Here is an 18,336-nt window from a genome sequence, read left to right on the forward strand (position 1 = left end):
TCTTTGTTGTGATCATTTGATGAATCACAAGTCATTAAGAGAACCACATGGTCACTAAAGGAATCTGGCTTCCACCATAGATGTTGCTTCTTAGAAGCCCCTTAAGGTTGCAAATGACAGCGTGGCCCCCAGATGCTGTAACTGTCATAACTACATGCCAGGTGCCCAAATTTTGATCATGTGACCATAGAAACACTGCAATGGTCATAAATGCGAGGACCCAAGTCACTTTTTTCAGTGCCATTGTATCTTCAAATAGTTGTTAAAAGAATGGCTGTAAGTCGAGGACTGTATCTATTGACATTGTGGGGAAGCGGGGGATATGTTAGCTATCTCATTCTGTGTGCAGAGCAAACACAATGTTACAACAATAAGCCTCACCTGAGAGGTTATAACTAAGATATGCAAATGTCTGTCATGACAGCTTTAAATGTCTTTAGAACTTAATTCCTAAAAAGATGCTGAGATTGCAAAGGATTGTAATCAACCAGTTCCGTATCAACCTGAGAAACGCTTGATATTGTTGCTCTTATATGTACTGCATGGATAAATTAGAGGTGCAATCTGGCGACACTTTACCGAATTATTCTGGGGTAGTCATGGTAGTCCTTGATTGTGATAATTCATTCAGCAACTGTATGAAATTATGAAGGCACTAGAAAATAAGTTACTTACAACCAGCCCCCAAAGTTACAGATATTGCAGTGCCTCTTGCAGTCACATGATCAAACTGGGGGCGCTTGGCAGCTCGCTCACACTTATGACCGGAAGGAATATTTCAACTCCCCCACCAATCTTTTGGCCACCCTGTAAAGCAGCACTGTTTTTCAGAAGCACTTGGTATTGAATAGCATTGCCAAATAGTGGCTAAGGTTTTTTTTTGTTTTTTTTTTAAATTATTGCAGGTTGACCTCGGTGCCCCAGCGATTCCTGCAAGACTACTGAGCTCTTTTGTAAAGCGACAACCTTTGGTAATTGCTCAGCTTTCCCATTTTCTCACCACTTAGATGGCATAATACATACTATCAACAAGCTCTGTTTCAGTAACAAAATGTAAATACCAGCGATACCAGGATTTGCTTTCCAAAACTGGTGGCAGGAAGAAAGCCTTGCCAGTCTACACAAAATCATAATTATTTCGCATTGCAGATTTCTTCTCATTCAGTTAGAAAAAAATCTTGAATGAGATTTTTGTTTGGTGGTTTAGAGAAAAGGCAACTTTTACAGATACAAGAGGATCTCCTTGATCAAGAGGATTTCCTTGAAATATCAATTTTACATTGAATTTTTCCTTAAATCAGAAGATTATGGAAAGGCTTCTGGTGCAGTAAAACTCAAAATAACGTTTTTTTAAAAGGAACATTTCATTTTGGAAGCTAAACTAAGCTATTATAAAGCTCTTTGTAGAGTGCCTGATCAATGAAAAATGCATAACAATTCTCTACAGTGTTACTGGCTGGAGCAACAACTAACTCTCAAGGGAGTGCTGACTTGTGAAGATGTGAACTGGTTACTGCTTTCTCTCGGTCAGATATACAATTCAGGAAGAGAGACAATGTTCTGTTGCAGGATACACTTTTTCACACTACACAATCACCCCGCCATATTGAAAACCAGTAAGATAAGAGCATTAACACAACTTCTCCTACATAGTTACCACCACATTTTGAATGTTGGAGAGGAATTTCTGTCACAGAATCTCATTCAGTAAATATCCTTGCCATTCTTCTTTTATTGGAAGAGCAGCAGGATCAATGGTAATGAAAATAAGCTCAAAGCAGAGAAAGTCCACCAAGGTTTTATCCCATGACTTTATCAGCTTGAAAAATTCAACCTCAGTCTCAACTGCTCATGTCATATCGATTTGCATTCCCATGAGCTGCTTTATAAAATTACATTTTTATACGTACGCTCTTCAATGTGTTTTTTTAGTAATAAATGACTGTATAAAATAAATGCCAAACCACATTCATGTAATTAAGTTCAAAGTGAATGAGCATAGAATTAACATTCTCATCCCTCACTGTTCCTATAGCAATTAGTGTTTGAAAGTAGGTTTTATTCATGTGAATGTGCACCCTATTTGATTGAAGTTATTTCTAAGAATACAAATCAAGTTATGTAACCTAGAATTACTGCTACCTATTACCATTTTCTGCCAGCCTGCTTTTAGTAATTAGAAACTTGCTAATCTTGGAGGAAGACAGTGGCACATTTCTTGTCAAGAAAATTGAATGATTATTTATGCTTGCTTGGTCTCCAGGAGTCGAACTGAATTTGAGGGTGACTTATTCCCCCCTTGAGAGCTTAAGATGTTTTACATCCAGTCTGTTACTACAACTCTTTACTGCCCCCAACTTAATTGCGACATTTTATGAATTAAAAATTAAATGGTATTGTTCCTTAAAACAGAACTGAGAGTTTGGGAGAAAAAAGACAGGCTGTAAAACATGTCACTGTTCTTTGACGTTGGAAAGCAGTTAAGTTTAGTAATTATGGTAGCATAAAATAGTAAGAAACAACAGGTTTTCAGAGGCTGCCCAGAGACAACATGGTGTTTTCCATCTCTTTATTTTTGCTTCTCTTTCCCCACAAATATGTAGAAAGTGCCTTTGAATCTTAAAGGGAACTGCTTGCACTTTTTGTAAAACAATAGGGTGTAAAACTAATTCACTGATCTGAATTAGTTGGGGACCGTGGGCAGCATAAATGTGATTGTATTTCAGTGCATATTGACTTGGCTTTGTTAAGTAGACATCAACTTGGCATGTAACACAAGCATAAGCATCAGATGATCCAAATAAAGCACAGACAGTGGCTGACAAAATAATTGTTGATCAATGCCAAGCAATTGATGCAACTATAGAAATAATGTGTAGCATTTGAAATACTAGCTTTGTTGTCCTCTGTGTTACTTGAAGTGGGAGGTAAGAGATTATCTACTCTACCAGAAATCACATTGTTTAAGATGAAAAGCAGTTCTGATTCTAGGACTGCATTCCAAGAATCACTGACTACTTACTGTGTTTATTTTTTTCTTTACTTTTTGAACCTGACACCCTTATTAATGAATCAAGCAATTTTAGCAGGCATGTCTAAGATAGACTCCTCTCATAATAGGGATGTGCTGGTCAAAGGACGATGTTTTATTGTACAGAACATCAGATGTTTATTTTTATAACTGCATACAACTGTTTGTTTCTATGTTTACAAATTAAGTTATTTATATATACTTATTTTGAAATGATTTTATATGCTGAAGCTAATTATTATGTTTTATGGTTATTCAATTAATGTATGCTTTCTAGAAATAATTGTTACATTAAAATATATTTATATAATACTTTTTTGCACTTATAACACTATGGTACCTGTGAATGCCTGGGGTAGGAAGAATAGTCTTAAAGTGGGGCAAAATCTTTTATTGAATGTGACAAAATATACCACTTTATTGAAATATACCTTCAGCCCATATCTGCTTTTAACCAAGATTGCTATTTTCATATCCTCACAATAAATACTTTTTTATAGAGAGAAAATGGCTAAAAGTGGCATTTTTCCTGCTGAATTCTTGCCCCTCCCCACACACACAAAATACATTTTACTATTTTAGAATGCCAAAGTAAATAACTTAAGCCAGTGTTTCTCGACCTTGGCAAGTTGAGAATTCCAGAATTCCCAAGCCAGCAAAGCTGGCTGTGAAATTCTGGGAGTTGAAGTCCACCCACCTTCAATGTGCCAAGTTTGAGAAACGCTGGCTTAAGCCATGTATTTTCCACACATTGTTCAGAATACAGCTTCTGAATAGCCCAGCAAAAACTAACCCAACAGATATCTCATCCAGAAATCTGCTCAGTAAAATTTTGGGGATCACTTCTAAGGAAGACAGAAAAAGATAAAGATGTATGCCCCATTTTCCCCATTATCTTTAATAATAAAACAAGCAGGTTTCCAGAAGAAAACTACATTACTATAGTGCAAGAAAAAAGGGAAGGGAAGGGAAGGGAAGGGAAGGGAAGGGAAGGAAGGAAGGAAGGAAGGAAGGAAGGAAGGAAGGAAGGAAGGAAGGAAGGAAGACAGTTTATAGGAAATTCAGTCTCGTATCAAAGTTATGCCAGTCCTTGTCTCAGCCTTTTCCATTGGCAAGATTGTAGAGCTTGTCTTCTACATAAATATTTTTTAAAGCAAATATTTCAATTTATAATTAAATGGTGGCATCATTCAAAACAATATTCCTCATAAAACTAATTTTCTCTCCATTAGAAAATCACAAATACAAAATGTGGCAAGGGCAGGCACCCTTTAAAAAAAAATCCAAGCCAATATTAGTGCTCTGATAGCAATGATTATATTTCCAGACGTCGATCAACTGAAAAAAAATCAAGTATGAGCATCTATTAAATACCCGATTAAATACCAAGATTACATTTAGTTTTACTTGTCAATGGCTCAATGGGATTCACTGCAAGGTAAGAATTCTCTTCATGTTAGAAACAGATCCCTTCAGTGTGTTTCTCCCATCTATAAAGATTCTGGAACTTGGAAGCCACACATTTCTATACAAAAGAAGTTTTGTTCCTGCAGCTCTAATTAAGGTGCTTGAATTAGCTTTTTCCTTGTTCTCCAATACAGTACACTATAGAGACATCATCTTTGAGGACAAGATCCGTACTAATTCCGAGTGCAATTTTGTCAGGGCATTTATAAGCAATCCTAACAATGTTTAAACATGGCAATTCTGCTAACTTTGGGCTGCAACTGTTTCTCTTGGCTGTGATCCTAAATCACAAGCAAAAGTCTTTGGCTCTGTGGTATGAGGTTTGGAAATGAATATGCTTAACACAGCTTCTAATTCCTTGGAAAAGTCCTACAAAGAAAAAAAAACATGTTAGCAATATCTGATTGGGATATTTTTTGCTCGTAAGTACAAGTTGTTCAACAACAAATACGCCTGTTATTGCCTTTGTTGTTTTACAATTATTTCTACATTTAAGGTCACTAACAATAAGAAATAAAACAGTAGTTAGCACCATTGTTAAACTGAAGTTTTCCTGAAGATGCCAGGATCTTTCCTGAAAACTGGAGAAGAGTGGGGCAGAGCTGATAAGAATTCTGAGAGTGCACATTCCATATATTGGCGCAATACAGAAAATTGTTTTCTCTAGGTCCTACAGCCTTCAGAAAGTGACGGTGTCTTTAACAGTCTTCTCTTACTAATCTTAATGTTCTGACAAAGTACATCTTGAGTTATGGCTTAACAATCAGAAGACAGCCTAAGACTTAAGCTGTCAAAAGCAACAATTTAAACTGGGGGGTTGGGGGTTGGAAAGCAATTTGTCTAGATAATAAATGATAATTCTACAAAGGGCTAAATGTCTCCTAATTGTTGTAACTGTCACAGTTTGTAACTCCTGGAAACGGTAAAGAGTTGCTCATCATAGAACACATTGCAGCAATCCATTGAGATGTAGCCAAGACTTAGCTATCAGCTGTCAGATCTAGCCAGCTTAGAAATCATTATAACTGGTACATTAATTATAACTGTGTAAATGTGTTTCTTGTCACCCCTGACACCAGGGAATTCACCAACAGCTGGAGATCAAGGAAAACTCCTAGGCCGCAAATTTTTTTCAAAAAGAATGTAATTCTATCCAGAACGTCCAATTTCAGAACCTGGTTTTCTTACTACCAATCGAAGTGAGGCCAGATAATCAATACTGTGCAATTCTGCAGTTGCAGAGCTACTGCATTCTTGATCAGAAATAGTATCCAACAATCATTTCCCACTACGTCTGGATCAAATTGTTTTTTTATTAATAGACTTCTCACTGGCATCTTTAAGGCAGGACAGACACACCCCTTCCACCCCTAGGGTCTCAAACTCCAGTTGTCCCAATTGCCTCTAGGATTAGTTCATAAAATATCTAGTCAGCCAAAAATGATAAAAATCCTGATACACTAGTAAATACAACCTTATTAAACTGTTGTTGTTTTTTTAAAAAAAAAACTATACTACTTTTCCATATCACATCGGTCACTTCAACCATCCTCTTAGAAGCACTCCCAAATGGGCTGTCAATTTCTCCCTTTTCATTCATTCAGCTGTTCTACCTTTTGCTTCACCATCTTTAGGAGGGCTGACTTTGTGAAAAGGAAGATAGTATGAACTAAAGCCTATTTGGAGCACTATTCAGAAACAATGAAGAATATTTAAACATTAATGTTCAACAGTGTATTCTAGAATATAAATATTTATTTGCTCAGAATACAGAAATGAACTTTTAAAAATATTATTGCAAATATAGGAAAAAAAACCCAGGCCAACATGCTGTGGATTGTTCTCAAATTAAACTTACCAAAGGCCATGTTTGCTTCTGGAGGTCATGCAGACCGTCTTCTATCTCTGTAGTTGTCATCAATCCATGCTCAACAAGACCATGAAGCATGAATAAAAACAAGCCCCACTGCAATGAAACAAAAACAAACACCACAGGCATTACCAACAATATTTACCGTGCAAGCCTAAAAACTGCAATAAGTCCTCCGAGATATACAGTTTGTAACAGATACTTTAGTAAAATTCCTTGGGGAGGGGGAAATGCAACTGGTTCAAGATGCTAGTAGGAATGCAAGAGCCGTTACCGAAGAAATCATATATGTAGAAATTTCATATCACCTCAAATGCTTTTCTTTCTAGTGATGGCTAATTCATCCACAGATAATTTGACTATTAGAGAATTTAGCTTTCAGCTAATTTTATTATATGGAAATTAGTGGAAATAACTGGAATATATTGGTTTATTAAAAAAAAAACACTGAAAATCAGCTAGGAAATATTACTTAGCAATATTACCTGGAAGTATGTCAAGTGGCAGAGTAACAGTCAGCAGAATGGTTAAGTTTATAAATGCATCAGAAATTGAGACATTATACATATATCTCAAATTCAAATCTGTTTGCAGTAGATGGAGGTGACACTCAAACTTCTTTCTTTGTTGCAGGATCCAATCCGAGTCGGTTACCAGGACGAGAGGTTATTCTTTCAGGCTTTGAGACTCGTGCTGGCACCCATCCTCAGGGAACTTCTCTCTCCCCAAAATGGACACGAGTCCAAAATCTTGAAGAATAAACCTCTGGCCCTGGTGAATTGACTCAGATTGGATCCTGCAACGTTATCCTAGGACACATATATTTGCCTTCATTCATCTTTCTTTGTTTTCATTAACATCTGGAGTTTCCCTTAAATTCATATTTTGCTTTTTGATTCTTTTAACATACTCAGTCTACTCTTAGTCTTATGGAATGAAACATTTGATTTTTTAAAAAATATGTATATTTGCATTTTTAATAACACCTTTTGTAAATAAAATCCATATTAATTCAACAATTCTATTCTGTGAGGGCACGCAACTACCATGCTTCCCTGAAAATAAGACCCACCTAGAAAATAAGCCCTAGCCTGATTTTAGGTTGTGCCTAATATAAGCCCTACCCTAAAAATAAGCCCCTTCTATTTCTGATCCCAGAAATTAATGATATCAATAGGATGGGTTGCTTCTTATTTTATGGCTTTGCTTTTTCGTCTCATTTGCTCCAAACCAAAAAGTAGAAATAGGGGATATGTCTACTAAAATGTCTCATTGAGGAGTGCTTAGGGGCACCTTTTCCTAATTTCATAGTAATGGGTTTAAGTAGCCAAGAAAAAGTTACTGCCATATTATCAAATACTTTTCATATACAGCCCACAGTTCACAAAAATATACTCGGGGGGGGGGGGTGTTTCTATTTTCCTGTATCAATGCTTACGGATTAGCCAAAGACTGACTCTATCTCCTACCTCCTCTGCATAAAACAAGAAGAAAGAGCAAGAACAGTGAGATTTGAAGGGTCTCTAAAAGGGTTTGAACAGCCCCACCTCATGATCTTTGTTGCCTGCAAGGTAAGTGATGTTTTTTTGACTGAACATCAGCTGTAATGGTACAGGTGCCTGAAAATGATCTTTCCAGATGGACAGCAGAGATTTCAGGACACTGGAGATGAGGTGGTATCTCGACTGCTGCTGCTCTGGCATTTTGGGAGACGGAAAGTTAAGCTCCTGGATTGGAACACGATCTGAAACTGTAAGCAAGTAAAATGGAAACATTGGCCTGACCTGTGAGGCTCCTTTCCAGTCCTGCCAGCCACTTTAAAGGGGTTCTAGAACAGTGTTTCTCAACCTTGACAATTTTAAGGCATGTGGACTTCAACTCCCAGAATTCCACAGCCAGCAATGCTGGCTGTGGAATTCTGGGAGTTGAAGTCCACATGCCTTAAAATTGTCAAGGTTGAGAAACACTGTTCTAGAAACTCCACAGCAGATGGGAAGCCTTCTAAGCATTCCCATCCAATCAGAACCTCTGAACATTCTTTAAACCGGAAAAGAGGCAGCGCTGGGACTGGGGAGCTGGAATGCCCCAGTTTCAACTTATTTTGAAATAAACAATTTTCTTCTATGTAGAAAAAAGCAGCCCAATATTGATGCAAGACAGGCTGTTAGCATAACATAGCCAAAAACAAATTTAATGAAAGTGGAACACTTCAGAAAATTTCAAAATCTTTTCGCTTTTGTCATTTTATTAGGCTAACTCAAAAGCTTTATATTGTTAAAGTTTTGAAACTTGGTAATCTAAATACTTCAGCTTTATATACTAGTTCACAAATTTTGAGGTCAGGTTCAGTATAATTCATTCAGGTTATATATGGCCCAATATGATTACGTGGTTGTACAAAGGGAATTTAATATATGGCTGAAGAATAAAAGAAAGAAAAACAAGGAATACTTATAAAAAGGAAAATGTTAGACTTCTAACCTAGGAGTGATGCCAGCTCAATGGTGCACTTAGCCAGCTGTTGCTCTGATGCTGGGCAGATGAACTGAAACACAGAAAAATGAAATATTTCTATTCATGCAATATTTATGTATCTATGAATGAATGCAAAAATATTTAAACTGTGACTGTGCTTTACATACAAATGAAGTCTATTTCCAGATTGTTTATTGCCGAATATTCGGTTGTATTTTAGAAATGAAATGTATAAGAATCTAAGACTGATCCTGCTGGATCAGACTAAGGACCAAATTCTAGCATTTTTTTCTCAGGGACTAAGCAAAAACCTGGGAAGTGTTCACAAACAGCAGGCAGATCACAGAATCTTAGCTGAAAGGGACATAGGAGATTATCAAGTCCAATCCCCTGCATGCTGTAGAAGTTATCAGATGATCCCCAATATCTGTTTGAAAACCTCCAGTAAAGGAGAAGAAACCACTCCACACAATAATCTATTCCAGTGATAGCGAACGTTTTAGAGACTGAGTGCCCAAAAACTGGCCCTACCCCGCTCCACCCCTGCCCCGCCCCCATTCCTCACCCCGCCTGCCCGCAGGGCCACTCACTGCCTCCAGGACCCACTGCAGATTGCCCAGGCAGCCCAGTAGCGCCATGGCGGCCACGCCCTCTGCCCACGCCCCGCATCAACTGTGCGGGATGGGGCGTGAGGGCAGAGTCTTGTCTACGCTGCCTGGCTGTCATGTCCTTGGCTGCACTGCTCCATGTGGGCCACACTTGGGGGCAACTCTCCTCCGGGGGGCTGCTGGTGAGGAGGGTGTCATGGGGGGAAGTGAGGCTGGGGCAACGGCATGTGCGCCCACAGAGAGGGCTCCAAGTGCCGCCTCTGGCATGCCACCACTGATCTATTCTATTGATTTGTACTGCGAGATGTTCTTCCTAATGTCTAATCTGTACCTACATGCTTGAAGTTTCATCCCACTCATTTTGGTCTTGTCCTCTGGAACAAGTGAGAATAAGTTTGACCCTCTATAGCAGACATGTCAAACTCGCAACGTCACGTGACGTCACGCAACATATTGGGAGTTTTGCCACTACCGGCAATGGGGTGGGCGCGGCTTCCGCGTGACACGTCCACCCCATGGGCCAGCAGTTTGACACCCCTGCTCTATAGTGTGACAGCTGTAAGGTTGAGATGGATGTGTAAGTGTCTTCAAATGTCTTCAGCCATCTTGGCTGGCCTTCTCTGGACTTGCTCCAGTTTATCAATATCTTCCTTAATGTATACCTTTCTCCTGCTGTTGCTCCCCTGAAGCTGGCATTAGGAGGCAAGGTGATCCCAAGTAAACACAGGGCTTACACTAATAGTTCTTGATAAATCCAAACTTCCACAGAATTACTTAATTCTCTCTAAAAACCACAAAGTTAATGATGCAATTATATCTTATAGTAATGATTTGCATAGTTTACTTCTGCACCTATATAATTATTTTGTAGTTTTGTTTACAAAATATTTTCTAAGGCAGCAGCTCCCAACCCCTTTGGCACCAAGAACCGGTTTTGTGAAACACAATTTTTCAATGGACCAGGGGTGACGGTGGTGGTTTTCGGTTTCACTTCCTTGCCCGCTGTTCACCTCCAGCTATGCAGCCTGGTTTCTAACAGGCCACAGACCACTACCAGTCCATGACCCGGCGTCTGGAGACCCCGTTCTATGAAATACCCCAACAGGAAGTTTTCCTTGGAGAAAAAGACGCAAAATCAGAAACAACAAGCCAACTTAAGCTGAATAAAGAAATGAAGCTACCTTTCTGCACTGAAGTGTCTGGCTCACCCTTTCCAACAAGCTTTCCAAGTCAGCAAACTGGATTTCTTCATTTTCTTCTCTGGGGCCTATAGCAACACAGAGCAGATCCTAGAATAACAGAAGCATTTGTGACTCAGGATGCATATCAGTATTCTAGGACCTCCAAAACATATTGAAAACACAACTTTTCACGATGGACAAGAACCACAATCCTGAGCCCATTTTTAGGCTACTGCCACCCCCAAACAAGCCAACCATACTGCAGAATTTCTACCTGCAGGCTGAACTGTTCTATTACAATAAAATCCACAATGGACAGTGACCTTACTTTGCAAAAATTGCTGATAAAGGGCAGAAAATAGCAGAGACAGACCTTGATTTCACCAATTATCTGGGAAGGGAATGCTGTGTGATGGCAGCAGCTTGGAGAGCAGGCCTTCTTCCTCAGTATAATTTCATTGGCACTCGACTGGGAAAGCATCTGAACTTTGAGCATGCGACTGAAGGTAGCTTTTACTTCTCTCTTGATCAGGGCTGTAAGAAACAAACAAACAAATAAAACAAACAGCGGTTCTGTCAACAACCTATCCGTTTCTTATATTCAGGAATCAACTCTGGAATCTACAGCTTCCTTAATGTTAATACAAAAGGAAGAACAATGTGGGTATCTCTGACAAATTGCTCAACTACTTCAACAAGTAAAAGTAAAACCAGTGGCTCTGCCCTCAGAAGAGAATTTCTGACACTGAAAAAGTCTTACCCTTTATTTTTCGGTCATGGAAACCCTGCGCCACAATAATGGATGAACAGGTTGGGGTAGGAGTATATGGTATTTTTATTCCAAACTCTTTATGGATAATAACTAGCAGCTTGAACTGGCCTGAGCTCAGTAATTCCCACAAGCTAGGAACAAGGAGGAACTTGCTGTATTTTTATTCTCAAAATAAAAGTGGTAACAAGAGACAAGGTTCTACTAGGTCAGGGGTAGGCAACCTTGGCTCTTTTATGACTCGTGGACTTCAACTCCCAGAATTCCTGAGCCAGCCAGCTCAGGAATTCTGGGAGTTGAAGTCCACGAGTCATAAAAGAGCCAAGGTTGCCTACCCCTGTACTAGGTCCACCCACTGTCAGTTTATAGGCAGGCAATTGAGATATTTCTATTTTGTCAAGCATTTAATTCTTTTTACATGGTTGTTATGAAACAATGTGACAGAGACGTTCTTTTATAAATAAATGTGCACCATGTGACAGCTTAAATGTCTCAGTCTGCCCTAAATAACCACATTAGCCTTGATTACTAATGATTCACACTAAGCAGAAGTCAGAGTGAAAAACTGAATACCTGCAATATTTGTAGAGAGCCAATTGCAGGCCTTCTCGGTAGCCAGTCCCACTGCAATATTTGCTGCGCAATTCAAAACCTTGAACATGAGAATGAATAACAATGACATATTGTTACTTCTGGAAGCCTCCTGAAAGCTCCCACATGTGTAATATAAAGGGAACAGAGCAATTCAATGAAAGAGTACAAGCTGTAGCAAACAGATTAAATCAAAAGGAAAAGTGAACCAGACAAAAAACTGAAAAACTGATTTTAGCCTCTCACGCTCCAACTATTGAAAATGGTAATAGGTTATGAGTGCTTACGACAATCTGAAGAGCCAAAAAGGCTACCCTCAGTCTTCCAGGTCTTGGTATACTTGGGTAGAAACAAGTTGGAGAAGACCATCCTATAGCACCAGTGCAGATGACAAATGAGGACTTGTTTTGGCTTCTTCAACTGTTGTCAAAAAGGTGTTCTATAGAAGTTGGCCTTTTGAATTATGACAACTGAAGCATTTAATTTTCTACTTGCAAAAATACAGATGATACATCTGCCTTAACACAGCTGACTGAAGAGTACTGAGATTTTAAAAACTTTGTATTTTATTTGCCTAATGATTTTAACAAGAGGATCCAAATTCATTAATCTGTGCAGTTAATAAGTAATTTAAATGTATTAAGCTCGCAGAGATTTTAGCACATTATTTTGTCTTCAAACTTCAGCTATATGATCTAAAGTGATCTAAGCAACATTAAAAATGCAACTGTGGAGCTCTATACAATATTTTATTACAGTATAGTAGTAAAGAAGAAATGAAAAGAACATGTATCCAAAATACTTACAGCTGCAGAGGTCTCTTCTGGCAGCAGGATTTTCACAGCCTCAGGGGCCTTCTTCTTACAAAATCTAGAAATATATATGTGTGGAAATGTTTTAAGAAAGTTACCCGGTCAGATCAACTTTTCAGGAGTTGGATAATATGCCAAACACTCAACAACATAAAAGGACAAACACGTAGGATAAAAAGCATCCCATTTTAATTCTGCAAAACCAGAGCTAAAACCAGAATTATGTAATATTAAAATTAGGATTGCATAAAGCATTCAAAGATGTGATTCACAATGTAGGTTAGCACAAGTAAAGTACCATTCCTTGAAGAACTAAAGCAAAAACATCTTTGGGAAAACCTATATAGAAGCTGCAAAAGCTGTTTCCAGCTAGCTAAACAAAGGAGCTGTTTGGGTACGCACAATAGATAGCTTCCAGAGGAAAGCATGGATACTCGGATCTCTGGAGGCAGCTTTTGAAGCAACTGCATGAGTCTTCAAACTGAAATGACTCTTTGAATGCTTCAAGGAGGATTCCATTTGCTGAGGTCAAAAAATTAAGTAAAGTACCTATTTTGAAGCATCTTTACCCAGCCCTAATGACAAATAATGCTTCAAAGGGTCAAATATGAAAACAATCATTGTGCCAAGAGTCATCATCACTGAGGTTTACCTCTGCAACTGAGACAGATATTGCAATGGATGTAACTGAGCATCAAGATCCTACAGGTCATTGTATAGTGACACCATACAAAAAATACTGAGCATAAATAAATATGCACAGTACAATGTGTACAGTACTTCTCTACTTAAATTAATTTTACAGAGCACATTTTATGTGCAAATAAATTTCATAGTAGCAGCTCCTGCCATAGGGAAAATGATAAGGAAAGTTTAATTACTGATGCTGCTGTTAAATTCTGTGATCTATATCAGAAACATGAGATAAAATAGTTTCATATTGCCGGAAAAAACTCCTAAAAAGATTCTATATTCTACATTCTAAGGGATAAATAGACACCAAAAACATTTATCTAATAATGTTCCTTCTTACTCTTTGCCTTGGATAAGAGCTTGTGCTCCTTCTTGATAAAGTTGTGAACATACTGCATCCAATAATTTGTCATGATTGCCATCTTCTGCCTTCATAGCATTCTGCAAAATGACTTCAGCTCTTTTCACCAGTTCTGCTACAAGGGTTGCCCTACAAGAACCAAAGTTCAGAGAATGAAGGAGGGAAAAAAAAAAAAACAGCCATCTCCTGAACTTCACTTCTCAAAATAGCTTACAAAAGTGCTAAATAAAAAAAAAAACAATGAAAGCTTCCCAGAAATAATCAGAAGCCATAAAAGAAAAACACAACATTTCTAATTTTAAAAAAATCCCTGCTCTTACTTGATATGCTTGACACAATTTGATCCAACTCTCTCTGCTACAAATTCTACTGTTCTCCGCAGAGATGGGGACTGATTGTGAAAGAAGGCTTGTTCCAGTTCTGCCTATTAAGAAGAAGAAAAGCAAAAAACCTCAAGAAATTGGAATATCCTAACCTATCTATGGTCTCCAAAGATAAACACTCAGTGGTGAGATTCAAATATGTGAACAACATCTCTGTGTGGATGCCGCTTCCAGAAGTTCATTCTGGGCCTGGGCAACAAAAAACTAGCTACTGGTCCTGCCGAACTGGTGCGAACCGACTGAATCCCACCACTGGAAACAATGCACTCTCAAAAGTAATTTGTTTGTTCCTTTTTTAACCTTAACATTCTTTTTTTAAAAAAGGAGGAAAGAAAGAGAAATACAAAGGAAATAATCACTGCCCTCCCTGCAAAAGAGCCGAGACATAATTTTTCAAGACTATAGTTTTCCTACTGTTGGCATCACATTCAATTTTTCTTCACTTGATTGCCTACATCTTCTTTTCTTTATGTTAACCAGAATTAACCAGCTTTTGCACACTTGTCATTAAAATAAAGGGGTATGTGATGTTCAGGTTCCCATTGGACTAAGTCTGCCTAAAGTTATAATGTAACTATAGGAAGTAAATTCACCATACACTAATGTTTCTAGAAAACTCAAGCTTTCTTTATAAGGATGAAAAGAAAGAGCTGATTAATAACTACAGAGGACAGAAAAAGCCATCAAGGTGTAGCATCCACAGTATTTGAAGCTGTAAATTGAATTCACTGAATGAAGAAAATGGAGGTGCTGCTTGCATGTTAGAATGTCTTTACAAATATTCTTAAGCAATTACTACATTCTTCCGTTAATGTAGAGATGAGAATGGCAACACTGTGAGTAAATTATGCCCTTAAATATCCATAGTAAAGGCCTCAATGAAGCCAGGTGTAAAGTTTGATGGCAGAGGGGATGGCAATATGGGGAGACTGAATCCTGGAAAATGCATACATTTGTATAGGTAGTCGTTGACTTACGACCACAAGTGAGCCCAGAATTTCGGTTGCTAAACAAAACAATTGTTAAGTGAGTTTTGCCCCACTTTATGACTTTTCTTGCCACAGTTGTTAAGTGAATCACTGCAGTTGTTAAGTTAGTAACATGGTTGTTAAGTGAATCTGGCTTCCCCCTTGACTTTGCTTGTCGGAAGGATGCAAAAGGTGATCATGTGACCCCGGGACACTGCAACCGTCAAGTATCTGAATTTTGATCACATGACCATAGGGATGCTGCAATGGTTTGTGAAAAATGGCCATAAATCATTTTTTTCAATGCCGCTGTAACTCTGAGCAGTCGCTAAACGAATGGTTATAAGTCGATGACTAGCTGTATACATGTTCCTATATACCAAGGAATCATATTATGACTGATCTCAGCAGACAACTCATGTTGATGCCCATGGCCTGAAAAATTTGGAAACTGTTATAGCAGAAATGGTTTCAGGCAGCCATTGATTACAGAAAGAAATTGGTTAAAATGTCTGGTTCAGAAAGCAGCATATTTAAAACACACATATTAAGGCTTTCAAAAAATTCAGACGATAACACTGACAATTTTATCCTGGAAAGAGTGTGGGGTAAAGAAAAATCCGTCACCACCCTTGGCCCCATTCATTGGGAATGCCGGAGATTTTGTTAGCGTGCCTGTTAGCGTGCCTGAAGTTTAGTATTACTTCTGAAAAATCAAAGCTTAGTCCTTTTCTCTTTTCTTACAAGCACTAACATTCCTGGTTCCTCAGCTGATACTATAATACAACTTAGAATTTCTGTGGCATATAAACAAGGTTGGGAAAGCATGCAGAATGTGGCTTCTGGAATTTTATTCCAATCCCTTAAAGACAGTTCTGCTCAGGATCACATAACTGGAAAGTAACAAGGCGGAGTCCTGATGGCTGCATTAAAGTATCTTCTGTCAATGCATAGTGATTCTGCTGTAATCCTTAATATTGCTATAAAATTGGATTTTGCATCTTGCATAGGATGCCTCTTACCTGAAGTTTTTGCTGAGTGAGGGAAGGCTTTGGAGCTAAGGCCTCTGTAGCAGTTGGGGTTATTTTTCTTATATAGCCACCATTTTTTCCTCCACTTCCCAACACAAAAGAAGACAGTAATTTCCTCAACTCACCTACAGCAAAGGAATGAATACACATGTTGTACATAGAGCATAAAATGGACGGTGGTAGTATAAAACACATCCTCAGGATGACTTCATCCAGATTTTTCATCTGGAGGAAGCTGGAGACACAGAAATCACACAGACAATTCTAAAAGGAAGGTCAATGCTGCTTAGCATTATGTTTTGGGATTTATCATTCAAGAAGTAGCAGAATACTTGGCTTTGAATGCAACTAGATGAAGGTTCACTATGTGCGCATCCAACTTTATGCATTTAATACATAATACACAAATGCCGCTCAAAGTTACTCTGTGGTAAGATGAGCAGCCAATAAATTTTATAAATAAATAATACTCTAACTTCAACTACTTGCTTCAAAACAGTGCTTTTAAGAGTTTCCAAGTCAGGAAGTATTTAAATTACACAAACACGATATAGTAGACATAAATATAGTCATTCTTACCCTTCAAGGTATTTAAAATGTAGTAAGAATCACAAGTTAAGGTGAGAATAGTATTTACATTCAGTGTTATAGCAAGGTGTTATCATTAACCAAGTATGTACTATAATATAATAATATAACACTATAATGATATATGATATAATAATATAATGTAATATAATATGATATATAATATATAATATAATGCAATATAATGCAATGAAATGCAATGCAATACAATACAATACAATAAAAGATTTAATTGCCTGACTAAAAATTATTACTTTCTGCAGCTGTACAGATATTGTACAGCTGCAGAAAATAATAATTTTTAGTCAGGCAATTAAATCTTCTCTATTGGGATTATTTGCAATCCCAAATAGAGAAAAAAAATTCAGATCTTGTTTTTCCCACAGAATATACTCTGAAATAAAAAACTCACCAAGATAAGGACAACAAGTATAAAGCAACTGTTGATCAACTAAAGGCACAGAATCCTAAGAAATAGAGGAAAAAAAGAAAAAGCAGATTCACTTTCCAATGATATATAAAAACCCAAAGAATGCCTTTCATCTGCAGATCACCACTATGCGAGAAATGATGCAGACAGTTGCATTAGCCAATTAGCCAGTGTGTATTTGCTGGGCATACACCTGCTGCTTAGGTCAGACATGTCAAACCCAAGACCTGGGGGCCGGATGCGGCCCGCGACGTGGTTTCATATGGCCCACCAAGCCATCCTGGAAACAGTGAGGGAATGGCCCCCGCTGCCTTGGCCCTGGCCCAGGCTGCCCAGGAGCCAATGTACAATTTTGTGGTGGCCATCTATGCTGAAATACATTCAGTCTTAGCTCCACAAGGAGAGCAAGCACAGCAGCAGCAGCCTTGAGGAGGAGCTAAGTATAGCTGGGCACCTCCTTGGGATAGTGGGGCTGGGCTTGGTGCCGCCGGTGCTTGAGAGCCGGGCTGGGCATTTGACCTCTGCTGCCCAAGGCTCTGGGAAGCCCGCGGCACCATCCAATCCCCCGCATGGCCTGAGAGGAACAGTGAGGCTCTTCCAGTGGACCATGCCTTGGCGCTTGCCCCGGTCCTACCCCCTTCTGTCAGAGACCCTCAGGTCTGTCCCACTCCTGCCCAGGCCCCCACAGGCACCGTTGACACAAACGATGAAGAGCTGACCACGCCCCCCCAGTAGGCTGCACCTACTCCAGCTACGCCCACCCAGTAGGCCACGCCCACCATGGCCACACCTACCCCCCCCCCCAGGACAACCGCAATACTGATGCAACCCTCAATGAAATTGAGTTTGACACCCCTGGCCTAGGTGCTTATATGCACAAATTTACCAGAGTCTGAACTGTGGTTACAGATTCCAAAGACAATTCTTCCAATCTCACTTCACCAGCAAAGAACAAGTTTTCTGGAACAGTCGGCACCTGGAATACAAGTCCTAAACAGTTAATCTTCCAGGGAGGAGACGTCCATAAGCTCATACTAGTATTTCTATTTCATGTTTAAAAAATACATAGAAATGCTAG

General features: G+C 38.8%; 2 protein-coding genes across 10 annotated transcripts in view; one reads left to right on the top strand and one right to left on the bottom strand.

Moving 5' to 3' along the window:
• Positions 1 to 3,534, top strand: part of STARD9 (StAR related lipid transfer domain containing 9) — a 113,087-nt gene extending 109,553 nt beyond the window's left edge. For all 4 annotated transcript variants that reach the window (XM_039327819.1, XM_039327905.1, XM_039328000.1 and 1 more), the window contains one exon: positions 906 to 3,534. In XM_039327819.1, the coding sequence (XP_039183753.1) occupies positions 906 to 1,007 (102 nt within the window). In that variant the 3' untranslated portion in view covers positions 1,008 to 3,534. The remainder of the gene's footprint in view (positions 1 to 905) is intronic.
• Positions 3,039 to 18,336, bottom strand: part of CDAN1 (codanin 1) — a 36,228-nt gene continuing 20,930 nt past the window's right edge. For 3 of the 6 annotated variants that reach the window (XM_039328569.1, XM_039328394.1, XM_039328745.1), the window contains 13 exons: positions 18,145 to 18,234; positions 17,241 to 17,295; positions 16,232 to 16,365; positions 14,179 to 14,282; positions 13,838 to 13,987; positions 12,799 to 12,862; positions 11,975 to 12,053; positions 11,006 to 11,166; positions 10,633 to 10,740; positions 8,850 to 8,913; positions 7,916 to 8,118; positions 6,357 to 6,464; positions 3,039 to 4,867 (listed from right to left, as the gene is read on the bottom strand). In XM_039328569.1, coding sequence (XP_039184503.1) covers positions 4,742 to 4,867; positions 6,357 to 6,464; positions 7,916 to 8,118; positions 8,850 to 8,913; positions 10,633 to 10,740; positions 11,006 to 11,166; positions 11,975 to 12,053; positions 12,799 to 12,862; positions 13,838 to 13,987; positions 14,179 to 14,282; positions 16,232 to 16,365; positions 17,241 to 17,295; positions 18,145 to 18,234 — 1,446 coding nt within the window. In that variant the 3' untranslated portion in view covers positions 3,039 to 4,741. Of the gene's footprint in view, positions 4,868 to 6,356; positions 6,465 to 7,915; positions 8,119 to 8,849; positions 8,914 to 10,632; positions 10,741 to 11,005; positions 11,167 to 11,974; positions 12,054 to 12,798; positions 12,863 to 13,837; positions 13,988 to 14,178; positions 14,283 to 16,231; positions 16,366 to 17,240; positions 17,296 to 18,144; positions 18,235 to 18,336 lie in introns of those variants that run through there. The other 3 variants (XM_039328481.1, XR_005554898.1, XR_005554897.1) reach the window with 3 other exon arrangements.

Source organism: Crotalus tigris, unplaced genomic scaffold (assembly GCF_016545835.1).
Source record: "Crotalus tigris isolate CLP2741 ecotype Arizona unplaced genomic scaffold, ASM1654583v1 scf7180000017545.3456711, whole genome shotgun sequence".
NCBI lineage: Eukaryota > Metazoa > Chordata > Lepidosauria > Squamata > Viperidae > Crotalus > Crotalus tigris.